The following is a 25,391-nucleotide window of genomic DNA, read 5'->3' as shown; positions in this document are numbered from 1 at the left end:
AAAAAGTCCATATAGTGGCAAATGTTCTGTTGTTTCTTTTGGTATATTTTCTAACAAAGATGAATTTCTAATGAGAACTTAAGAAGATTGATCGTTAGTAACTAAGGAAGAAAATAGTACATCTAATCTAAATATTGAGAACTAATTACATTTGAAGTAATTATAACCATGCTTCGGGTATCTGACATGGATTTCATTCTGTTCTTTGTAAAAGGTCTGATTTGTTTTCAGTGATTTCTTGTACAGATCATATCAGGTATGTTCATGACATGCAAGAAACCATGAGTTTTAAAATATAGCTTAATTTTTTAAGTTGTCATTAAAATAAATTGTAAGAGTGAATGTGCTGTGGGAGAAAGATATTGCTGTTCTAAATATTGCTGAAATGTAAATACTAAAAAATACATAAAAGAGCTACAATAAATTTTTATGTCTTTGTATTTAAAATGTCATTTCCTTTTCACGGGAATTGTAAGTGTTTTGTTCTTTAGGAAAAGTTATATGGAAGATGTTAATTGTTTCTCGTTGCAGATCTTTGACTAATATGTATCAGTTTTTGTTTTCTTTTGTGTATTTATTAAAAAATAACCCACACAAATAAACCATTGATTGTTAGTAAGAAACAAAATACTGAACTAAAAATGTTTATGCATTTTGGTGGAATAAATCTAATAGCCTGTGGGCTTTTAAAAAACATTGTTTGCCACAGGAAGGCATTGTAGGGGCTATTTTATTCGAGCTTCATTGGGTTTAGAATAAAAATATGAGCATAACTGAACTGCTTAAATGTGTTGAGGATTTATAGTTACATGGATTTCATCATATTTTATCGTTTGGGCTTTTTGGAAAATTGGAGGTAGTGGGAGGGGTTGTGTTGGTTCTCATTATTTAAAAATTACACAGCATCTCCAATACTTGCTAAAAATTTGTTTATTTTTGCATTAATTATTAACAGTCCTGTCTGACAATTTAGGAGGAAATTTTCTGGACTACCATTCTGCCTTCCATACTGTACTCCTGAAATGTGTCAACAAAACAGAGGATGCTGCTTACCATTCATATGCCTATACCTAAGCCATAAGTAGTTTTATCCTAATATATTGCGAGGTGTCGATGAGTTCTCCAGTTTTTAAGCTGAGTGGTGTTGGTAATGGAATTTAGGAAATGTACTTTAAAGTCCTAAAATAAAATACTCTAAAATAGCAGTTAATCTAACACAGTGACATGAAGTCACGCTTATTAGTGTATGGGCACCACTGTAGTCCTGGCTCTAGGAAAACTACTTACCTTCTCCAAGCCTCTGCCTCCTGATGTTTCATTGTGTTGATCAGAGCATCTGTTGCATAGGGCTCTTGTGAGGAGTAAAGGAGTTACTATGTGTAAAATGCTTAGAACTGTATCTGGCACATAGTAAATGTTTGAGTGCTGCTATTACTATTATACAGGCCAGTTTATTATGCTACTCAAATGTATCCTATTTTTAAAGTAGAAGAAAATAATATAGAAATAAATTAGAGATATTCTAATTGTGCCATTGTGAAACTCAACAGCAGTAAAATACTATTTGAAGTCCTAATTTGTTACATAATAAAACAGGAAAACACTTTTATAACATCTAATCCTATCTAATAATAGACAAATATGGTAATTGGCCATACCTTCACTACGCCTCCCATTGGCTGATCAGCGTGATATGCAAATTAACCTAACCAAGATGGCGGCCGACAGCCATGCAGCTGAATTGAGCAGGAGGCTTGATTGCTCCAGTGATGGAGGAAGCCAAGGTTCCCCGCCTGCCGCGGCCTGGTTCTGAGTTCCATAAGCAACAAAGTTTAAATTATAGAAGCTAAACAAACCCCAGATACCTGCTATCAGCAGGCTGTGGCCACAGAGCTGGAGCGAGTAGGAGCCGGCTCTCAGCTCCAGTGACAGCAACAAAGTTTCAATTATAGAAGATGAATAAATCCCAGAATAAAAAGAAAAAAGAAAAAAAGGAGTGGCTGGGAGTTTCAGTCACTGGCCAGCCTGAAAACGGCCTTCAGCCCCTCACCCAGACTGGCCAGGCACCCCAGTGGTGACCCCCACCCTAAAGGGGGTGTGGCCAGCCTGAAAACAGCCATCAGCCCCTCATCCAGGTTGGCCAGGCACCCCTCATCCAGGCTGGCCAGGCACTCCACCTGCCATGGAGGCTTCCACCTCTGCTGCTGCACTTTCCAGCCATGAGTCCAGCTTCTGGCTGAGCAGTGCTCCCCCTGTGGGAGTGCACTGACCACCGGGGGCAGCTCCTGCGTTGAGTGTCTGTCCCCTGGTGGTCAGTGTGCGTCATAGCAACTGGTTGTTCCACTGTTCGATTTGCATATTAGGGTTTTATTATATAGGAAATGCAAATTCTTTTTTAACTCAAGTCACAGCTAATGATTTTGTTGTAATTTGCTGTTCGTTGGTTTACTTGTGAAAAAGAGTAGTCCTTTACAATGTTTTCACAGATGAAAATTTCTGTAATTCTGAATGAATGCTTAGCAGTTGTACAGTAGATTCTTGTCGTTCTTTGGCCTCCAAGAAAATGGTGCTTATAAAAGTTTGTTTACGTATTAGAACAAAATCTTTGCATGCTGATGCCTAGCATCATCTTTTGACATGGAAAGTAAGAAAGGGAAAAATGTATAGAGAAAATGGCTAAAACATCAAATTCTTTTGCAAAATCATTTGAATATTTATTTTTTCATACAGTAACTTTATTCTTAAGTAAATTTTTTTACTTTGAACAATATTTCAGAATGTTTGCATTTATCTTTTATTTTTCTGAGTTGTACATACTAGTATACTTGTTTCATACTTTCATTATCTTTAATGTCTCTTTCTCTACTAACATTTGCTTCTAATCTGTTCGAGGTACCAAAATACATTTTATTTTCATAATCTTCCCAAGTTTACTACATTTTTTCTTACAATAAACATTCCCCACTGAAAGTAATACCTTTTAAAATAGTTTCTTCTGTCTAAATTTTTATTAATTCATTTAATAGTAATTGAGCTATAACAAGAGTCCAGCCATACCAGTATATTACAAGAAGTAACTTATTACATACTAGAGGCCCGGTGCATGAAATCCGTGCACTGGAGGTGGGGGGAGTGTCCCACAGCCCAGCCTGCACCCTCTCCAATCTGGGACATCCCTCTCACAATCCGGGGACTGCTGGCTCCTAACCACTCACCTGCCTGATCACCCCCAACCGCTTCCCTGCCAGCCTGATTGACACCTAACTGCTCCCCTGCCGGCCCGATTGCCCCCAATTGCCCTCCCCTGCAGGCCTGGTTGTCCCCAACTGCCCTCTTATGCCAGCCATCTTTTGACAACGTGTGGGCGGCCATTTTGTGATGACGTGGGGGTGGCCATCTCATGACGTGGGGCGCGGCCATCTCGTGAGGATGTGGGGTGGCCATCTTGTGACACGAAGGTGTGAGGGTCAATTTGCGTATTACCTCTTTATTGTATAGGATGAATCCTTTCACTAAGCAAACAGCCGTATGATTGACATTGTTTTGAAGTGGCATCTTATTCTCTGCATATTATGATTATAACTTTACAGTTTTTGAGATAGAATATGTAAAACCCTCACCTCCTACCTTACCAAATTTTGCTCTTTTGTGCATCCCAGCCATCCTGAAAGTATTTTAGTGCCTTTTAATGCTTCCATGTTTTCATTCACAGAGTAAAACACACTGAGGGTCTGTTGTTTAATACTCCATATGAAAATAAATAGTTCCACTAAAATAATTCAATATAGAATGTGTAGAGTTTTCCTTAACTCATTAAGAAAATGGAGGTAAGTAACTCCTGAGGAAGGAGGTGTATATTGTGGATTTTTCTTCTTTATCTTTAGGAATAGATAGGGTCACAGCTGTCTAAAATGGCCAAGGATATCTGTTCCTTGTGCATGAATTGATGCCTTTAGGAACCCAGTAAATATTTAAACTTAATTGAAAGATTGTATCACTATGTCAGAAGTAAAGAGTTAATTATCTGAAGTTTTCTCTTAAACTTACTTTGATGGTAACACACTCTCTTGAAGTTTTCTTAAAGAAATGACTTGAGAAGTTGTTAAGACTCTTGTAATTAAAAAATATGTTAAAAATCACATTGTCTAAATACATGTCCTTAAAAATATTTCATATGTCTTGTCATTTATGGTCTTTTAATCACTTGAATATTTGTGACTTTTTTCTCTCTTTTCTACACATGCATAAAATTTAGTTGTCCCGAGAGTGCTGAATTTTTACTACTTTTTTTATGCTCTATTTTATAGTTACTTTTATCTTTTTGGTCAGGGAAATACTGAGTTTTAAGCAATGTCAAAATATCAAGTTCAAAATCTGGTTTGAATAGTTTTCTCTGTCCTGGTCTGCTTTCCTAGTTTAAAGATTTTGTTGTTTTCTTTTATAAAATTAAAGGATTCAAAAAGAGTTTATTGCATTTGGATTGCAGAAGTGAATTTCCGTTAAGCTTGGTTATAACTTATGTGACTGAATATACTTATGGCAAATTATTTTAAGCTTTAAAGACACGTTTCTTTCCTTGGCTCTAATAGAACTGGACTCCCTCTGGACCCTATTTCAAGTAGAGTTGTTCTGTATACGTAGTATATTCCCAGGGGCATGGCTTAGTCTTACTTGTTGTAACCACAAATAGCATAATGTTTTCAGTTGAAAGTGTGATCCCATTTACCGTTAAGGTAATTGCTATAGTAAGCTTTGAAAATTCTTTTAGCATTAGATGTTTACACACTGACTATTACAGAGGAGGATATAAGCATTAACCATAACTCCATTTTTTAAAAAAATATTTTATTGATATTTTTACAGAGAGGAAGGGAGAGGGATAGAGAGTCAAAAACATTGATGAGAGAGAAACATTGATCAGCTGCCTCCTGCACACTCCCCACTGGGGATGTGCCCGCACCCGAGGTATATGCCCTTGACCGGAATCGAACCTGGGACCCTTGAGCCCGCAGGCCGACGCTCTATCCATGGAGCCAAACCGGTTAGGGTGCCATAACTCCATTTTAACATATTGTTCAATGGATGTCTAAACTTACATCTTGATGTGTTATATCTAAGAAGTATTAATATCTAGTGATTTTGCAGATACAAAATATAAATAGTGTGTTAATAGCAAAAAGAAATGCATTTTTTGAAAAAGCCAAAGAATATTTTGATTGTAAATGGGCACAGTAGTTTTTCTTTTTGTCTGTGCTATGTAATAACTAGCTTTTGATTAAAATTAAATCCATTAAGTCTTCAGTAGAAGGAAGATAAATAAAACTTTCCTATTTCCCTTTTTCCTAGACTCAGTATTCACTGATAACATACTCCATTTTTCTCCAAATTCTTCTGAATAATGTTAGTATATTCTATGCATTAAATGACCCTCTATAAATTATATTTGTGTAAATTTTATTCTGCTATTTTGGCTGAAACAAAGTATCTCAAACTAGAGAGAATGTTTAAAAGTTTCTCAGTGAAGTGAACTGACCTATAAATTGACCAATAGCTTGTTAAAATAGAATAGAAATCTTCAATATAAGTTCACAAAATACTGAATTGAGTATTAAAAGAGTGAGTTTAAGTTCTGTCACCAGGGTTAACCTTTCGAATATCTAAGAACCGTTACCAGGTGCAGTAGTCGCTTCTCAGAGTTCCTTTTCTCCAAGTGGCTTGTTTTCTTTGGTTTGTTTGCCTTCATCGGATGACTGCCTGCCAGTGTGTTTTCCCCTTTGTGCCAGTGCTGGTTACCTTTTTGTCTAGGTCATGGTTGTCAGAAATAGGCAAAGCACACATTAGTCTTTATAGATTGTGGTGACAAAGTATCCTGACTATCAGCACTGTCCAATACAACTTCCTATGATGATGGAAATGTTCTATGTTTGTTCTGTGCAACAGTGGTAGCCACTAGCCATGTAGGTGCCGAGCACTTGAAGAGTGGCTCATGAATCTGATACACTGAATTTTAAATTTTATTTAATGTTCATTAATTTATATTAGCCCCAGGTGTCTAGTGGCTACTGTGTTGGACAGCATGGTTTTGATGACCAGATTTAATCAGCATCATTTGTTCTCGCAAGTTTTATGTAACTTTTGCATCCATTAGCTTATATATCACAATAGTTTTTTTTCCACATTTAACAAAATTTTCATTATAACTCAGTAAAACTGGAGAAAAAAAATAAAGATTAGCTCTAATAGAGTTGTGGTTTGGATCAAAGCGTAATTCTTATTTAGCTGCCTAACTTTAGAATATTACTATAGTGTGTGAGCTGAAAAACAAACAATATAAATTATATAAATAAGTGTCCTGTAATTTGTGACTTATACTTCTTATTGGCAGAAGCTTGCCAAATGTGTAAATGATTCTGTGTTTGTCATTCCTTCAATAAAAGAAAATAATACCTAAAGACAAAGAAGTCTGTGTCTTCTGGAGGTAGTCTATATATTGCTAATCATAATGGGTTGGTTACACAAAGAATATTTACTGGTATAACCTGGGGAGAGGATAAAAATGTAAACATTTTAAAAGAATACTTTGTGTGGTTTTTTTAGTGCTTTGTTTTTTAATCAACATTCACAGTGATGGGAATGGCTATTGCTAAGCAGAATAATTTGAGAATTAGTAATGCTTTTAAACTGTTTAAGAAGGCTTGCAATAGTACTGAAATCTAAACAAAACATTGATTTTGTAATCCATTTCATACTTTGAAAAAGGAGTTATATATTTGGAAAGAATGTTTCTGCACTAAGTTGTTTGCCTTTATTCATATTTAGTTTCAAAATATCCTGTCTATAAATCAAAATGATTCTTAACATATTTAGATCACTAGGAAATGATTGTTTTCAATTCAAATGGATAAACATCATTTTGCATATTGTTTTAGAAATTCAAGTCAATGGTTTTATAAAATTTTATGTAGTAACTAGAGGCCTGATGCACGAAATTTGTACAAGAGTAGGCCTTCCTTCCCCCAGCCACCGGCACCGGCTTTTCCCTCTGGCACTGGCTTCCCTCCAGCACCCGAGACCTGGGCTTCCCTCTGGCCATCAGCAGGCACCGGGACTCGGGCTTCCCTCTCACCGCTGGCAGGCACCCGGGACCCCGGCTTCCCTCGCAGCCCTGGCTTTGTCCAGAAGGTTGTCTGGAAGGACTCCCAGTCTAATTAGCATATTATGCTTTTATTATTATAGATTCTGTTAAGCCACTGTTGTGATTTTCTCATAGTATATTGGTTTTAGTTTGTACTTTATTTTTTGGATTAAGTTATGAGTTTCTATACTTGCCTTTTTGCTGATATTTCCTTCCTAATGTTGAGGGGACCAGTGCTGGGGCGTAGAGTTGAACAAGGTTTGATGGCAGTAAACTACTTCATAGTTGATAGATATTTCAGCTGCCTTGGACTGAAAAATTCTAAAAACTAGTTGTGCATCCTAGCAGTCAGTGGTTTCATTAATGCTGCCAAAGTTGTGGCACAGGGTAGGAGGAGGTGGACTAGGGCCTTCTTTCTCGGCATCAGAGCTGAGGTACTGTGGTTGCTGCCTTTACTGTCCTCAGGAGTGAGAAACTAAGGCCCCATGTCATTAGTTGAAACTGACAAATACTATACTTCCAAGGCTGACAAGTAAAAGGAGAATAAAGGAATATGGGACTAAATAAATGAGACTTTTTAAATAATATTTAAAACAATAGAGATCTTAAAGTAAGAAATTGCAGTTGAAGAGACTATGGTGAGGGCAGATAATAGATCAAAAATATTATTAATAATTTTTAAAAATATATTTTATTTTATTTTGTTTTACAGAGAGGAAGGGAGAGGGATAGAGAGTTAGAAACATCGATCAGAGAGAAACATCGATCAGCTGCCTCCTGCACACTCCCCACTGGGTATGTGCCCGCAACCAAGGTACATGCCCTTGACCAGAATGGAACCTGGGACCTTTGAGTCCGCAGGCCGACGCTCTATCCACTGAGCCAAACCAGTTAGGGCAGAAACATTTATTTTTAAAGAAATAGTTATCTGTAAGTAAAGGACTGATTTTGTTCCTTATGATAGATCAACAGCATATGTAAGAAAACCATTTAGCTCAGTTAAACAAGTTCCTTTACCTTCGAGGGTGGGAAGTCAGGGAGAGACAGGCTCAGCTGCTATTTACATCTGGCCTAGGCTCCTATTTGACCTAAGTCTGTCTTAATGCAGCAGCACAGGCCAGCGAGGAGGCCGTGGCATTTCGCCGTGAACGCAGCACATTTAGGCGCCAGGCAGTACGGCGCCGGCACAATGCAGGGAGTAACCCTACCCCTCCTACATTGCTCATCGGATCACCCCTAAGGTATGGTATCTTAAGATTCCACCAAGTTTAGCATGTGTGTAACAGACATTCTAACCTGTTCTGTCAGCACAGGAAAGCATTGAAATAGCTGTGTTATTATTTTTCTTCCAGTTTCCCTCATATACTTTTATGCTCTTTTAGGCTTTCTCTGCATGTGATCATGAACCTATTGCATTATGCATGCTTTATGTTGCACTTCTTAAACAAAATGATCAGATTGGTTTACCCAATTTTGAATAGAAAAATCAGTTTAAGGTAGTTTTAGAAATGTAAAGAGAGACCTTAAGTCAGCTCTTCCCTTTTTTTTGGACTCCAAATTAACAATACAACATCTCGACAGTGTTTAATATGAACAAATACAGACTGAGTGGTAAACTTGTTGAGGAATAACAAACTGATCTCTGCTTGAAACCAGTTTGATTATTTTATTTCGCTAAAAAATATATTTTGTATTGCTTAAAAATTGTTGTTTCATAATCACCAGGACCTACTAAGTGATACAAAACTAAAGTATTTATGGTAAAGTATGGTAAATTGGATATAAATATATATTTTTGAATGCATATCTATGTTGAATTCTCAACCTCTAATGTACTGAAAAAACAAAACAAAACATTTTAAGTTTTTCCAGTGTCCTAATTAAGAAAGCATCTGTTTATAATATTGGGAATAATTTTTCATTACAATTTTAGTGTTTTATTCTCAATTGTGTCCAATCTAATGAGTTTATGTCTTGAATTAGAAATATAAAAATCTGTTAAAAAATTTGTGCTCTCTTTTAAGAATACAAATATAGACAGACATACTTTACATGTGCTTGCTTAAACAGTGCACATATTATACTATATACTTTATTAATCTTTGTATCTGAAAGCACTATTACCCAAATTATTTACCTATATTTTAATTTGTAATTCAAAAGGGGGAACATTTGATGAAATAACTGCTGTTGAATGCATAGTAGGTTGGAAGAGATAAACCACTTTCCTTGTTAAAATATTGTTCTTAAGAGTAGCAAAATTCTTATTTTTTTATTTTATGGGATTTATGACTTGATTATTTTACATTATAACCAGGAACCTCATCTTTCATAGGTCATGTTCCTAATTAATCTGCAGGAATACATAATTCTGTAAAAAGTAGCATGGATTAGTTTAAGCAATATTTAAAATATAAAAATGGGAAGGCACCAATTAAAAGAAACATTGGATCTAGAACCCTGTTCTGAGCACCTTTGCTTTTTGTGAGTCCTCCTCTTCTTCCTTTTCACCTCTTTTTCTGTGCTCCCTGAAGTAACTTTCTTTCCCTTATGGATTTGGGGTAGTACCAAACTGCAGAAAGCTCAGCACTTCATTTTACTTTTTCTGTTTTGTGCTTTCTAACCTCTTCTTTTTATCCCTTGAATAATACTTGCTGTAGGTATCTTTGCTTTCCTACTCACTCCATGTTGATATTTATTAATTCTTTTTTAAAATCTCTTTTTTAGTCTTTAAAAATCCTTCATTTCTTTGCCACAAATGAGTCTGCTGTATCCCATTCATCAAACAAATGTAGATTAATTAGTTTTCTTCTCTGCCTGGTGGAATACTAAAGAACTGTGTTTTAACTCCAACCAATCACGGAGGATTTCTCCATGTTTTGTAGGATTCTAAATACATCACCATTCAAATGCGGATATAATATGAAACTTAGTTAAAAAGGGCTCACATTAGAATTTTTGGAGAGTAGTTTTTCAGTAGTCAGCTTGTAGATTTTATCAAGGTTCCAGGAAGGTTATATGTTTCGTAAATAGGCTGACTTCATCATGGATGAAATAAGATAAAATTTAGCTGTGAGGAATTATAAGAAACACCAATTTACTAAAATCATCTTTTTAAATTGCAAAAAAGTTCAGAAAAAGTAATAGTATGTTGGTGTTAATTCTCAATGTGGGTTACATAATAATAATCTTAAAGTAAATACAGGATGGCACATTCATGCAAAACTTGGAAAATTTGTCAAAAAGAAATGGAATAGGTGTGATAATACTTTAATTACAATTATTATATAAGTACTAGTAAAATCTAACTTATTTTAAACTTTAGTTAATAGTCTAAATAATCAACACTTTAAAAAGCAATGGGGTAGAATATGTCTCCAAGGATTGGGAGTGAATCATCAACTTCCTTACAAAGAAGATTTGTTTCAAAACTAATTAAAAAGTGTGTGTTTTTTCCCATTATGTTTGCCTTGTAGGGTAGGTTTTACAGTAGGCCCTTACTGGTCTCTCCCAGTTACTAGAGAGAAAAGCAAAGACAAAAATTTAAAAATTTTGTAACATTAATATTAACAAGTCTAATTAACATGTCTGTACTTATCAACTGAAATGTGATATTTTTTAGAACTCTAGTTAATGGGGTGGAATGGAAAATTATTAGTGCATTTAGAAGAAGGGGGAAAAAAGCTTTAGTGTATCCTTAGATTTATTTTCAAAAGTATAAGATTGAAAGATCGGTAGTCAAATAAAGTCATAGCAATAACTGAGAGTCTTTGATTAGGAATTCATAGGGATCATTTTGTGGTGCTCAGGAATAGATCCACTAAATATCTGTTGTTTGTGTACTTTGCTCAAGACACTCTTCCACTCAGAATCTGGAGATTCATAGAAATAATGTGATCAAACTCTTTGAGGTTACTTTTTAGTTGAGCAGACACATATAAAGATATCTGACAGTATAAGTCAGAATATGTCAAATACTAAATAAGTGTAGAGGAAGGAAAGACCAACCATATTTTTCTGTCATTTAAATTGGAAATGTTCATTAGTAAGATTGCCTGTCAGTGATGCTATTGATAGCCCACAGATAAATTTCTACCTTTCTTTGTGCTGTGTTGTAAAACAGTTGCTATCTTTTCTTAAACTGGTAGTTTTGATATGTAATTGTACTCTTAAAAAGATTAATTTCTTATCAATTATTATCTTAAATTAAGTATAACCCTCCAGGAACAGTTTTCCTAAAACTTTCTGCAGAAATGACCTGCTTCCTGTTTTCAGGAACATGAGTTCCAAGGACTTAAACATTTTATGACTAGCTTTGTATGTTAAAAACCTTGACATTTATAAACACTAGATTTTGGCTAATTTACTTTGTTTCTTTATTCTGGAGTTTTCATGTATCACCTGATATTTTGAAAACCTTTCTTTATATCTGGATATGTTGAAGATTAGTGTATTCTCATAGGTTCACATTAAAATACACCTAACTGCCATATGGAACCTCTGTTTATGACTTTCAGTGGAAAAAATTGACAGGAAAATTTGTTGAGTACATATTTCTGCTCTTGTGCATCCAAAGGGACATAGTGCTTGAACTACTTAAACATTTTTCCTTGGAATTACCTCCTTTGTGAAATTTGGTCATTTTGGTAAAGTTTATGGATAAGGTTAGGAAGTTTCTGAGACTTCATATATATATAGGAGACACAAACATGTTTGATTATGTTAGTTCTCAAGGTCATCTCTTGATTTATGTCTATTATACAAAAATTCTACTCCAAATAAGTTACTTACTGAATACTTTTATAGTTATGGCTTAAAATGCCAGTAAGCATTGCTAAATCAGCATTTTGCAGACTTGTTTTTTTTGTATGTTACATTTCTATGCTCTACTTAGAGTATATACCTTTCATTGGCTAAAAGAAACCTGGGAGGTACATGTTCCAGTAGCGGTGGCTAGTAGGACTTTGTGTGGTGGTGGAATAGTCTAATCTACACTGTCTTTTAAGGTAGACACTAACTTCTACTTATTCTGGTAGCTTTTTGCTATGGTAGCCATTGGCCACTTTGCCTGGTAAGCACTTAAAATACGTTAGTGGGACTGAGGAAATAAAATTTTAGTTACTTTAAATTCTTACATGCCTACTGAATCACACAGTGCAGTTCCAGAATGTATTCTGTTGCCATAACTGTAGATGTAAGCAATATATGTAGTGTTTTCTACTTAAATCTTTTATTTCAAGGTTATTTCAGATTATACCTCTCTTCAGTCTGCAGCAGATGAGTTTATTTTATAGGCATCAGAGAAACCATTACATTGAATTCAATGAAGTTGATAATCATGAATGTACTAAAATAACTGAAGGAAGCCATCCTAAGTAGCATTCTTCTTTATATTTCCTGAAGGTCTAATGATTTTAGTAATAGAAATGCAGTATTGCATTGAACATAATGTAGAGAATGACATATAATAATTATACTCAAAATGTTTTCATGAGTTTCATCAGTTTAAATTTGTGTATTGTACTGATATTAAAATTCAGTGTTTTAAAATATATAAAAATATAAAATGAGTTAAGAATATAGTTTCTTAATTTAGATAATTTTTAGATAAATAATTTTAATAAATCAATTTATAAGCACAAAATACTGTTTTAAGAATATTATTAAACTTAGAAAAGTTAATAATAACCCTTGAGAAATTACTGGTTTCCAAATTGTTTTTAAGATTTTCTAAAATGATGGTTCTTGTTAATTACACCATAACATGGTTTGGAGAAAGGTACTAACAAAATTTAAGGGAACATAATTATTGTTAACTAACACCTTGTGTATAAGGCCTATGGCCTTATTTCAGAAGTATATGGGCTTTTCATAGAGAAAAACTCTTCATACTATATATTATACTTCTTCTAGTGTCCCAGTGGTCATTAATTCACTCTGTTGAGTTGGTGTTTGTTATTCAGGTTCTCATGCACTAGTTTGTGACTTTTTTAAATTCAAAATTGTCATCTTGGTCAAATTTCATAAATAGTCTTTCGTTTTCAGGTGGGTAGAAATTTGGTTTCATTGTGAATTTGAGATTTCAGAACATTGGAAAGAACAACTCTAGAATTAGTATTACAAGTTATAAATAAAAGTGTGTATTTAACTGAAAAATAGGATTTAATTGGGAACAGCTACAACCCACATATATTTTATGGACTTGTGATTCTTTTTTGCTGCATTCTCTTTCCTTATACTAGAACTTTTTTTGGTTCGAGGTGGAAAAAAGTCACAGATTGATTGATTTACATATACATTAAATGTTTACTGCGCTCATCACTATGAATCAGATTTCTAAGGACCAGAAAACTTAAGCCGGCAGTATGATCTGTATATTTTACAAAGTTTATTGGTTCTTAGGTTACATTAGAAAAAATTTTTTTAAATTAGTTTTTTCTATATTGACTTCATTCTAGCTATTGTTTTCTCTTTTCTTCCCTGTAATGTCTCCCCAATCCATGTTTTTTCCTAGCCTTCAAGATGGGCAGCAAGGCCAGCAGTCCACAGCCCAGGTCAAAGGCCAGTCCTGCCCCCCTTCCCAGGCTGCAGTGCTCAGTGCTAGTGCCTCCTTGCTGGTGAGAAATGGGAGTGTCCACTTAGAAGCATCACATGACAATGCATCTGCTGTAGGCGGCAGCAGTTTGCACGATGAACTTGGTATGCAGGCCTTATGTAATCTTGGTGATAGAAACTTTAATGCAGCAGATAATGGGTAACAGTGATTGCAATTCTTTCTAGAGATAGCACTTTTGACAGGATTTGCCCTTCGTGTAAGGAACATTTGATATTTGCTTTTCCCTTTTCTGTTTCAAAGGTTATTCTGTATTTTCTTTTGAGCATGTCTATTATTAATAGGTAGTTAAATGGATTAATGAATGCTCACACGAATGGTTTGGGCAGTTTTGTTATTCCTTGGCATTATTTGTACCACGTGGGAAAATGTTGATTTAAAAAAAGTATTTTATTAAGCCTTACTTTCTTTGAATTCTCTGAATGTGCTGCATGAAAGGCAAAATTGCTTACTAATGGTCTGTACTATAGAATCTTTCTTTTAGTTATTGTGTATTTCACTTCCATGTTCATCACCTGACTTTGAGGACTTTATGGCTCTATACTAATATCAAATAAGAACTTCATAAAGTTTTTCTTCTTGTGTTAATAAACTTATAAATATAAGTTATTAGTTAATTCTCAGAGGGGTTGTATAGTCTAAAGCCTTAATGAATATCCACTCGAATACCAGTTTCATGCCTTCATGACAGTGTTTTATGCTACTTTGGTTTTTATTTCTCTGTACAATTTCTCTTTCTTGTGCTCAGATGCAGATTATTAACAATTTAAATAAATATAATGAAATTCTTATTAAAAAGTACACATTTGAAAGGATTCCATTTGTTTACTATGATTTTGTTTATCCATATTATAACTACCTTTCATTTATAAAGATAATAATCCAGTTGATGCTTTGATTAGAAGGATATGTGGTGTAAGGTGCCCAAATTAGGTATAATAAAATTTGAAATGCTATTTATTTTTTCTCTTTCCATTTTGTAAAAATCGTTAGTTACAAGAGATATTAATAAATACTAGATATGCATATTGATGAAAATAATCTTTAGCAAATCTTATAGACACTTGAAAATGGTCATCTAAGATACTTATTATATTAGAATGTGTGATGATTTCTAAATTGAGAGGACAAAACATTTTAAGTTTAGAATGTTTTAGCTTTTGAGTTTGTAATTTAAAGAAGCAAGGGAGTCCGTAAGGAGGGTGTTTGAGAGAGAGTAAGATAGACTTCAGTTTAGTTACTTGCTTTGACTTAAAACATAGTGATATATTTTTAATTGCAAGTCAGTTACTATCTTCTTATTGGTATTTCTCTCAGGTTAACCCAAAGTTTCTATGAACAGAGGACTTATAAAATTTGTGCTTATAAAATTACAGTCACCATCACCATTCCTGTTGGGTTTATGGTAGTAGATTAGCTAAAATAGGCTTTGTTTTGACCTATTTGGATTTTTAGACTTTTGTCATATCAAGCATAAAATTAAACAGTAAATGATTTTTCTCAATAAAAATCTCACTCTAAATACACATGCAGATTATTGAAAACTAGAGGCCCGGTGCATGAAAATTCATGCACTGGAAGCGGGGAGGGTACCTCAGCCTGACCTGCCCCCTCTCATAGTCCAGGAGCCCTCAAGGGTGGGAGGCAACCCGGTATTCAGGAGAAGGTGATGCCGCATCACATCTCTGCTGCTGTTGCTGCCAGCAGCGCAAGCCTCAGCTGCCCCTGGTTGCCTGAGCCTTAGGCGACCCTGGGTGGCTGGGAAGCTGCCATCTGAGGCTTGCCTGTATCTTGGGCAGGCCCTGGGGGGCTGAGGGGATTGGGGGACTCTGGAAGCAGGCGCATGGAGCGGCTGGGCCTGTGTAGGGGTGGGCCCGGTCTTGCCGTGCACCTGCTGCCCCAGCAGGGCTGAGGGGACTAGGCACCGCCATCTTTGAGGGTGTGGCAATCAATTAGCATATTCCCTCCTTATTGGCTGTGGGTGCTGCCATCTTTGAGGGTAGGGCAGTCAGCATATTCCCTCATTGGCTGTGGGCCCCACCATCTTTGAGGGTGGGGCAGTCAATTAGCATATTCCCTCCTTATTGGCTGTGGGCGCCGCCATCTTTGAGGGTAGGGCAGTCAGTTAGCATATGCCCCCATTGGCTGTGGACGCCACCATCTTTGCAATGGTGTGAGGGTCAATTAGCATATTCCCTCATTATTAGATAGGATATGTATATACTAGAGGCCTAGTGCATGGATTTGTGCACCATTGGGGGGTCCCTTGGCCTGGTCTGCACCTTCTCGCAATCCAGGACCCCATAGGGGATGTCGGAGGCCCAGTGCAGGGATTTGACCCGATCCCCACAGGCCAGGCTGAGGGACCCCACAGTGCACGAACCCGTGCACTGGGTCTCTAGTATGCATGTAAGATCTTTGGTTAATCTCTTCCTGCCCTCCCATCTCCCCCTGTCCCTCTGAGATTCATCAGTCTGTTCCATGTTTCCATGCCTGTGTGTTGAGCATCTGCCCCCAGGTGGTCAGTGTGTGTCATAGCTATCGGTGGCACGGTCGCTTAGTCTTTTATATATATAGATGAGTTATGTTGACAGTTCTGAAGATAAAAGAGGTCTTCAGATTGGAGGTGACTTGAGTATCTGTTGGTGAATATTCAGGATATTCTCTTGAAATTTAGATTTTTTTTCTTTTATATTAGCTGCTTTCTGATAGCTAGTTCTTGGACTGTGGTAGCTGAATGCTGTCAAATTGAATCCATAGTAAAAATGAACAAAAACCAAGCAATCAATGGACAGTGTCTATTGTTCCATAGCACATAAAGTTGGCTGAAAAAGATTCTGCAAATGAACTGCATTTGAGCTTAAAAGAGTTGGTAGACATTGATTTTTTTATAGTATAGTATACTAGAATATTTTTGTTGCATAGTTTAATTTTCTGCATGATTTCAGTTAACAATAGTAAGATAATTTTGTGTGAATGAATTTAGTATTATATACCAGTAATCAAATATATTAAAGATAGTCATGATATTCCCTAAAAGTAGAGTTATTTACCAAAATTGCTCCTTTCCAAACTTAGCTCCTTTAATTGAAAAATTTTAAGTGTACACTATTTATTTGAGAATGTATACATACACATAATACGTTTACATAAAATATTCATGCACATATACACACTCAAAATTACATATATACACTCATACACACACACAAATATGTGGATATAAATGTTTGTATATGTAATAAATGTGCCTGTCACTTTCTCCTGCCTCCCCTGGACCCATGTCACATGGCAACTTCAAGCAAGAGAGAATATGCCCAGCTGAAATTCAGTGTGGGGAAGGTCCTATTATTAAAGGAAAACATCCTATCTAATAAAGAGGGAATATGCTAATTGACCCTCATGCTGTCACAAAGATGGTGGCGCCAACAGTCAATAAGGAGGGAATATGCTAATTGAATGCCACGCCCTCAAAGATGGTGGTGCCCACAGCCACAAGATGGCAGCGCCCGTTCCCTCAGCCCCACCTTGCCGCATGCCTGCCTCTGGAGTCCCCCAGTTCCCTTACCCCCTGAGCCGCTAGGGGCCAGCCTGAGGCGCAGGCAAGCCTTGGATGGCAGCTGCCCAGCCTATGCCCGAGGCACAGGCAAGCCTTGGCTGCCGGCTGCCCAGCCGCCAGGGCCAGCCTGAGGTGCAGGCAAGCCTCGGATGGTGGCTGCCCAGCCACCCAGGGCCTCCCAAGGCTCAGGTAACCAGGGCCGGCCAAGGCTTGTGCTGCCAGCAGTGTCGGCAGCAGAGGTGTGATGAGGGTTTCACCTCCCCTGATCACCAGGTTGCCTCCCACCCCTGAGGGCTCCCAGACTGTGAGAAGGGGCAAGCCGGGATGAGGGACCTCCCCTCCAGTGCATGAATTTTCATGCACTGGGCCTCTAGTATATATATATTTGAGTGCATATAAATGTTTGTATATGTAATAATTGTGTGTTTACTTTTAAACTGAGGAATAGCCCTGTTGGATTAAAAGAAACTTCTAGTCAAGCATTATTTAATTAAAAGTATAGGTAGTTTACTTTAACTGTTTCCTATATCTTTACTCTGTGATGTCATAGTAGACAACCACATTTATTTCCTATAGTGAGAAGCCTTATTTCTCTATGTATTTTGACTAGTAAAAGATCAGACAGAGGCCTAAAACCAGGACTACAGACTTTATTAGAGGAAAAGCACCTGCCGGGCTGCCTCACAAGGGGAAGACAGCAACACGTGCAGGGTGGGCACGCCTTTTGAGGGGCGGAATGGGAAGGGGTTGGGGGCTTAGTGTACTCGGCGCACACTGATTGGTGGTTTACTGCATTGTCCATATAGGACAAGGGCTTAGGGTATTTGGCAGGTGTGGATTGGTGGTCCGATGTATAGTCTATATAAGGTACCTGGTTAGTCATTCAGGTATTTCTGGGCTGCAGGTTAGTCATAATACCCCGCCCACCAATTGGGGGAAGGGAGGATCTATCAACTAGAATTTCAAGGTTCTTAGGTAAAACTGAATAATAAGTATAAAATTTAAAACCTGGTTGGAAACATTTGGGTGGTTTTCTTTCTTATTGATAGACATCATTTCCATGCAGACTTATTTTTAAAAAGGTTTCAATGATGGAAGTTATGGATAGGTTTTAAAATTTACAATTTTGAAAAGGAAATTACTATAAAAGAATTTCTCAAATTCTTCAATGTTGCTCATTTAAAAAAACACATCTTAAAGTTTAATTTCCTTCTCATCAAACTTTTATTGGACTTGTTTATTTGCCGTTGATTTCCTACTATATTCTGAATTAAATTGCAGTTTTACTAAATAAAACAAGCTGTGCTTAGTGCCCAGATAAGTCACACAAGAGATTCTGAATTCAGATAACCTTATATCTATTATGCTTTTTCTATAAAGTTTAGCAATTATTTCTCAGTTGTTATGTGAATTCCAATTCCTATTTTGAATTAAGTTGAATAAATTGATGCAATGATGAAACATGCTATTGTAGTTCATAGTTAAACTTAATATATAACACATCCTCTCAGAGAAAATGTTCCAGATAAAATCAGATAAAATAGGAAAATGTATGTGTGTTTTTTCCCTGTGTATGAAATTAGTGGTGGATAATTGCTTTGAAAAAATATATACAAAATTAGTTTATTTTCATGTAAAAATGCTGTTATAATGAAAACAATTTAAGCCTTTTCTAATTTCATTAATGTATTAGAGGTTTAAAAAGTGGTAAGTGAATTGGTTTTCTAAAGTATTCTTTTGTTTCATTATTGTACAAGGTTTGACAAAGAAGGTATTTGAGATAATCCACTTTACTGCAGAACTTATTAACTTGAAAATGTAGTCAGCTCTAGCAAAAGACTTAAAGGAAATCTGGCACTACCTTACTGCCCTTGTTATTAAGCAGCTTACAGCAACTGTGCATTATGAAGCAGAAACATGATTTGGAGGCTTTAAACATTTTCACTTTAAAAGGCAGAGACTCAGATGATCTGCACTTTTAGCGAGTTTAATAGAGTTATTCTGGTGTTTAAAAAAGATTATATGTGTTTGTACTATTCTGTAGCATTTTGGGGTACATCATAAGTACTTTTCCTTACTGTTATGAATACAGAGTTAAGAGGCTATAAGGGACCTTTAAGTCTCTATTTCAGTCCCCTATGTTATGGTAGATAATTTTTATTTAAACAAAAATTTACATTTTTTTGCAGCAACCTTGATCTTATCCTTTATTGTTACATTTATTTATTTATTTAATTATTTATTATTGATTCTAGAGAGAGGAAGGAAGAGGGAGAGAGAGAGACAAGCATTGATGTGAGAGAGAAACATTGATTGGTTGTCTCCTGCATGCACCACAGCCCTGTGATCAAACCTAAAACCTGGATATGTATCCCGACCGGGAATCAAACCTGCAACCTTAGGTGCATGGGGCCATGCTCAATCAACTGCGTAATATCAGCCCGGGCTATTGTTATTTTTTGAATACAAAAACTGCTAAATTCTACTTTTTGTTTATTTTTTGTGGGGAGGGCAATATAAAGTATTTATAAATGAAAGTAAAATGTTTCTTTTGATACAATAAAAATGCTATATCTAGAAGGAAAAAGTGTTAAAGGGTCAGGATATATTCTTCTTATACTTCCTTTTGATAAAATTAGAACATTTCCTGTTCTTTTTTTTATTTTTTATTTTTCCCATTCTTATAATGGAAATACAAATTAAGAAATACTGGAAAATAAAATGAAGAAATGAAGTATCTGTAATCTCATCACTTAACGATATTCACTATTAATATTTTATAATTTTTTCTTTTATAATGCTCACATGTATATTTTTCTAAAACAGAATTGGGATCATGCTGTGTGACTTTTGGGCTACTGATTTATCAAAAGGGGTAATAATGATATCTACTTCATAGGTTTATGGTGAAGGTTATATCTTAAAATATGCAAAGCAATTAGAACTGTGCACAGTACCTGGCAATAGTAAGTCAGTTACATGAATGCTCTTCGTGTCATTAATATTTATCATAATTTATTTGACCAGTAACTAACCCCATTGTTAGTATTCAGTGTAATTCCTGATATTTTCTGTTGTAATGAACACTCTGTTGAACATCCTTATGTACTGTTTTCTGTACAGCAGTGATTATTTTCTTTAGGGTAGATATATTGAAATGGAATAACCAGTCAAGGGGAGTAAACATTGGGGCTTTGATGTATATACTCTTAGTTGCTTTATGGAAGCTTGTACCGTTCATACTTTCTCTGGCAGGGTTTGAGAGTGTCTGTTTTATCCCCACAAATATTGTAAATTAAAAATAAACCTAGATAAATTTTATTTCATCTATTCTAACTCCATACTCTAGATATTGCTCAGAAGTTTTTTTATATATACTATGCATAGACAACTGGCTATTATTTTTAAAAGCTTGAATGCCAGAACTGCTAATCTAGGAATTGGATGGACATCAACAAGGGCTGGTTAAGATGTCTGATTAACCTCTTACTCCTCTGTTGTAAAGAATTCATTAAAGCACTAAATTAAATTATCTGCTTTCTAAGATTAACATTCTGAATTAAAGTTGATTACTGTATGTTTTAGTTGGAATATAGGTTAGATCCTTTTAAAAAAATACATATTTTTATCGATTTCAAATAGGAAGGGAGAGGGAGAGAGAGATAGAAACATCAATGATGAGAGAGAATCATTGATTGATTGCCTCCTGCACACCCCTACTGGGGATTGAGCCTGCAGCACTGGCATGTGCCCTTGACCAGAATTGAACCTGGGACACTTTGGTCCGCAGGCCGACGCTCTATCACTGAGCCAAACTGAACAGGGCTGGGTAAAATTCTTTAATGTAGGAATTCATTCTCCGCCCCCCCCCCACCCCCCTCACCTCAAGTTGGTGACTGAAATAAAAGAAAAGTTTACATTTCCTTCTTTACATTCTAATGGGAGCTTTCCCTAGCAGATGGGCTGGTTCTGTTTTTTCCACATGTGGCTTCCCTACCTCCTCTATAGTGACTGCTTCAGTTGTTGACATATCCCCAGAAAACAGGAAGGGAGGGGAAGTTAAAAAAATGTTAAGGACAGGTAGCCTTTATAAACTTTCAGATTGTGACTTGGAAAATGTGCCTGTCACTTTCTCCTACCTCCTCTGGACCCATGTCACATGGCAACTTCAAGCAAGAGAGAAGAAATATCTCTAACTAGGTGAATATGCCCAGCCGAAATTCAGTGTGGGGAAGGTCCTATTATTAAAGGAATAAGCAGAGAAGGAGTACTGGAGGTGAGTCATCAGTCTGCCACTGTAAGACAAAAAACACTTCAATAAGATAAAGATTAATGACCTAGAAAAGTTGAGAGTTTAAAGAAATGCAAGCGACTTACAATTATGGGCAAACAGCTCAGCTCTGCTTATAATTTTTAAAGTTGCAAATTAAAAATGGAATTGGGATATTTTTCATACATTGAATATGTAGTGATATTCATTGTTGGGAAGGGTTTGGAAACATAGACAACTAAAAGATTGAATGTTTTTTACCCTGGCTAGTTCCTCCGTGGTTGGAGCATTGGCCCGTGGGCCAAAGGGTCACAGGGCAATCCCTAGGTTGCAGGTTTGATCCCCAGCCCCAGTCAGGGCATATGTGGGAGACAACCAATCGATGTGTCTCTCTCACATGGATGTTTCTCTCTCTTCTCTTTTCCCTTTTACTCTGTCTAGGAATCAATGGAAAAAATACCTTTGGGTGAGGATTAACCAAAATTTTGAAAACTTTAAACAACCTGAATGTCTCTTACTAGAGAAACCTGAAATAAATGATAATACATCAGTATAATGTAATATTCAGAACTTGATGCATCTATATTATTGACATGAATAGCTAAGCTATTTAGTAAGCAAAAGAAGTAAATTTTGGAAAGTGTGTGTGCGGAGAATGATGTATTTGTCTTGGGACAAAATGTATTAAAACTGTTCAGAGGAACACAGAAGTTGCTCTCTGCAGTGACTGTCTCTGGGGAGTGTGGAACTTCATTTTATACACTATTTTTGAATCTTCTGATGCATAGTATTTTTTAAATGAAGCACAAAACCAAAACAACAAATACCACCCACTCTCCAAAAATCTTCGTTGTTATTTTGTGGGAATCTCACTGACTACATGCTGTATTAACCCTCACCATTTACTTAGATTCTTTCCTGACCAGTCTTTTTTTCTTTGTTTTTAAATCAATTTTATTGATATATTATTTAGGTATGATAAATTGCATCTATTTAACATGTACAGTTTGATGAGCTTTAACAGATGTGCATACCTGTGAAATACCACAGAACATTTCCATCATCTTTAAAAAATTCTTGAATGAGGCCTTTGCCATTATGCCTCCTCCACCTCTGACTTCAGGCAGCCATTGTGTACTTTACGTCATGTGGTTTTCCTTCTCCAAGAAGTTCATATAAATGCAGTTGTACAATTTGTGGGCCTTTGTATTTAGTTTTAGCTTCAAATGACACTTTTGAGATTCACCATGATGTTGCATGTGTTTGTAGTTCCTTGGTGTTGCTGAATGTTATTCCATTGTGTAAGCATATTATATATCCATTCATCTGTTAATGGATGCTTGCATTGTTTCCAGTTTTTGGCTGTGGCAAATAAAACTAACGAACTGTTTTTGCAATGTTTGCGAATTCAAGTTATCATTCTTCCTGACATTTGCTATTTGTCAGCTTTTAAATTTTAGTTCTAATGGATGTATAATGGTATCTTATTGTGGTTTAAATTTACATTTCTCTTATGACTAAGGATGTGCTCATTGGCCATACATATATCTTCTTTTGTTCAAATCATTTATTCACTTTTAAAATTGAGTTGTTTGTCTTTACTGAGGTGTAAGAGTTCTTTTCATATTGTACATACAGCTAATCTGTCAGATAAATACAAATTACAAATATTTTCTTCCATTCTGTGGTTTGCCTTTTTGTTTTACTTGATCACTTGTGATGTGATCAATATCACTGTTGTGGATTATTTAAACAAGATAAAGAAAATGTGAGCAGATGATCAAATCATAGCAGAATGTGAACTTGTACATTCACTTTAGGAAGAGCCCCGATCAGTGATTAGACAGTGGGAGTGAACACTTAACGGTGAAGTAAGGCATGTCCTGTTAAGTCAGAACTAGAGAACTATGTCCATGTCAGTAAATATATCAGTAAGTAAATCTTTTACTGTTGCCAAGCAGTAGTCTTATCAGTCTTTCCTTCCCAGTCTTCAAAAGCTCTCCTCTAAACCAGCCTCTTTGTTCTTGCACCTGCCCTTTCCTTCGTCTTCTGTTTTAAAAACCGAGCATAGTGTTAAACATTCCAGGAAGAGAAGGACTGGTCCTCAATATTGAAACTTTTAATTAATAAGAGCATAGTGACTTGATTTCCATTGTAGCACTGGAGTTAAAGCACTTTTAGAAGCCTGAAGCTTTTGGTCTAGGACAGGGGTTGGCAAACTAGCCTTAGGGCAAAATCCAGCTTGTAAATAAAAGAAATATGTATTTATGATTTTGCTGTGGCTGCTTTCATATAGTGGCAGATTTCAGTTGTTCCAAAAGAGACCGTCTGGCCCACAAAGCTTAGATATTTACCTAGCCTTTTACAGAAAGTTTCCTGGCTTCTTGTCTAGGGAGAAACAAGTCCATTAACCTATAATAAGCAGCAATAAAATGAGTAATTTCTGTCTGGTTGAAAACAAATGTTTCCTCAGAGACTCATAATCACCACTCATGATAATAAGGGGGGGTACTATCCAAGGCCTTCTCTCAAAAATATAATAATACTAGTGGCCTGGTGCACGAAATTCATGCGGGTGGGGGGTGTTGTCTCTCAGCCCAGCCTGTACCCTCTCCAATCTGGGACCCCTCGGGGGATCGGGCTTAAACCCACAGTCCCTCTCGCAATATGGGACCGCTGGCTCCTAACCACACTCATCTGCATGCCTGCCTGATCGCCCCTAACCACTTTGCCTGCTGGCCTGCTCACCCCCAACTGCCCCCTCCGCCCCCCCGCCGGCTGACCGCCCCCAACTGCTCTCCCCTCCTGGCCTGATCACCCCTAACTGCCTCTGCCTCGGCCCCGCCACCATTGTTTTGTCTGGAAGGTCTCCTGGTCTAATTAGCATATTACCCTTTTATTAGTATAGATATCCAATTCATATCACCATCAGAAATAAGCTCTTTTTGTAGAGTACATAAGTTAGTTATATAGATAGATGTATGTGGTCCTTTAACAACCTTCTAAAAAACACTATAAAGTTGTCTCTCTTGTATGTCTCTCTGCTCTTATAGCCCTGTCTGCCCTAAGAGCGATACTAGAAAAGTGCTTTCAACTAAGACAGTGTGTCAGGGTTGGGTTTGGAGGATGCAGACTGAACAGATGATTTGTCCTTCTGTTCACCCACTTCCTTTCCGGGTACATCGGTAAAATCAGTGACATCAAGAAACAAATAGTTGGGTTTCTTGGGTGAGCACTACTCTTACAATCTGGATGCATTTAACTTTGTGTCATGTGGTAAGGATTTTATCTGTAGGACAAGTTAGAGAATCCTATTCATTCCTCATGTCTCTTATCAGGTTTTTTGCCAGTGTTTATTTGAATTTGTCTGTTCCACCATTTGTTCCTTCAGGCACATGCTTCAAGTGTCCTAAGTCAGTATCCAGTTTCACTCATCTTCCTGTTCATCATTTATAAATTGACCTTTGGTAGAAATTCCAGCCTCCATCTTGTTTGTTTTGTCAGAAATGGATTTATTTCTTTTTTAAATTGTGACAGAGCCATTTTATTAGATACTAGGGGCCCGGTGCATGAAATTCGTGCACTGGGCGTGGGGGTGGGGGGTAGTGTCCCTCAGCCCAGACTGCCCCCTCTCACATACTGGGAGCCCTCAGGCGTTGACCCCCATCACCCTCCAATAGCAGGCCTGGGCAGGGGACCCTCATTTCCCCCCATCACTGGTTCTGCCCCCATTCCAGGCCTGATGCCTCTGGCCCAGGCGTCAGGCCTGGGCAGGGGACCGCCAGACCCCTCCAATTGCTGGCTCTGGCCCTTG

General features: G+C 36.7%; 1 protein-coding gene across 10 annotated transcripts in view; it reads left to right on the top strand.

Moving 5' to 3' along the window:
- The window catches only part of PCNX1 (pecanex homolog 1 (Drosophila)), a 125,095-nt gene that overhangs the window by 23,935 nt on the left and 75,769 nt on the right, over window positions 1-25,391 (top strand). For 6 of the 10 annotated variants that reach the window (XM_015562020.1, XM_015562024.1, XM_015562021.1 and 3 more), the window contains 2 exons: window positions 8,244-8,376; window positions 13,650-13,834. The exons of 3 other annotated variants lie outside the window; for them this stretch is intronic. In XM_015562020.1, the coding sequence (XP_015417506.1) occupies window positions 8,244-8,376; window positions 13,650-13,834 (318 nt within the window). The remainder of the gene's footprint in view (window positions 1-8,243; window positions 8,377-13,649; window positions 13,835-25,391) is intronic. One more of the 10 variants, XM_006760736.2, reaches the window with a different exon arrangement.

The sequence above is a fragment of the Myotis davidii genome, unplaced genomic scaffold, assembly GCF_000327345.1.
Source record: "Myotis davidii unplaced genomic scaffold, ASM32734v1 scaffold17, whole genome shotgun sequence".
NCBI classification, from domain to species: Eukaryota; Metazoa; Chordata; class Mammalia; order Chiroptera; family Vespertilionidae; genus Myotis; species Myotis davidii.
Note: the sequence above shows the minus strand (reverse complement) of the source record. Positions and strands in the feature narration are given on the sequence as shown.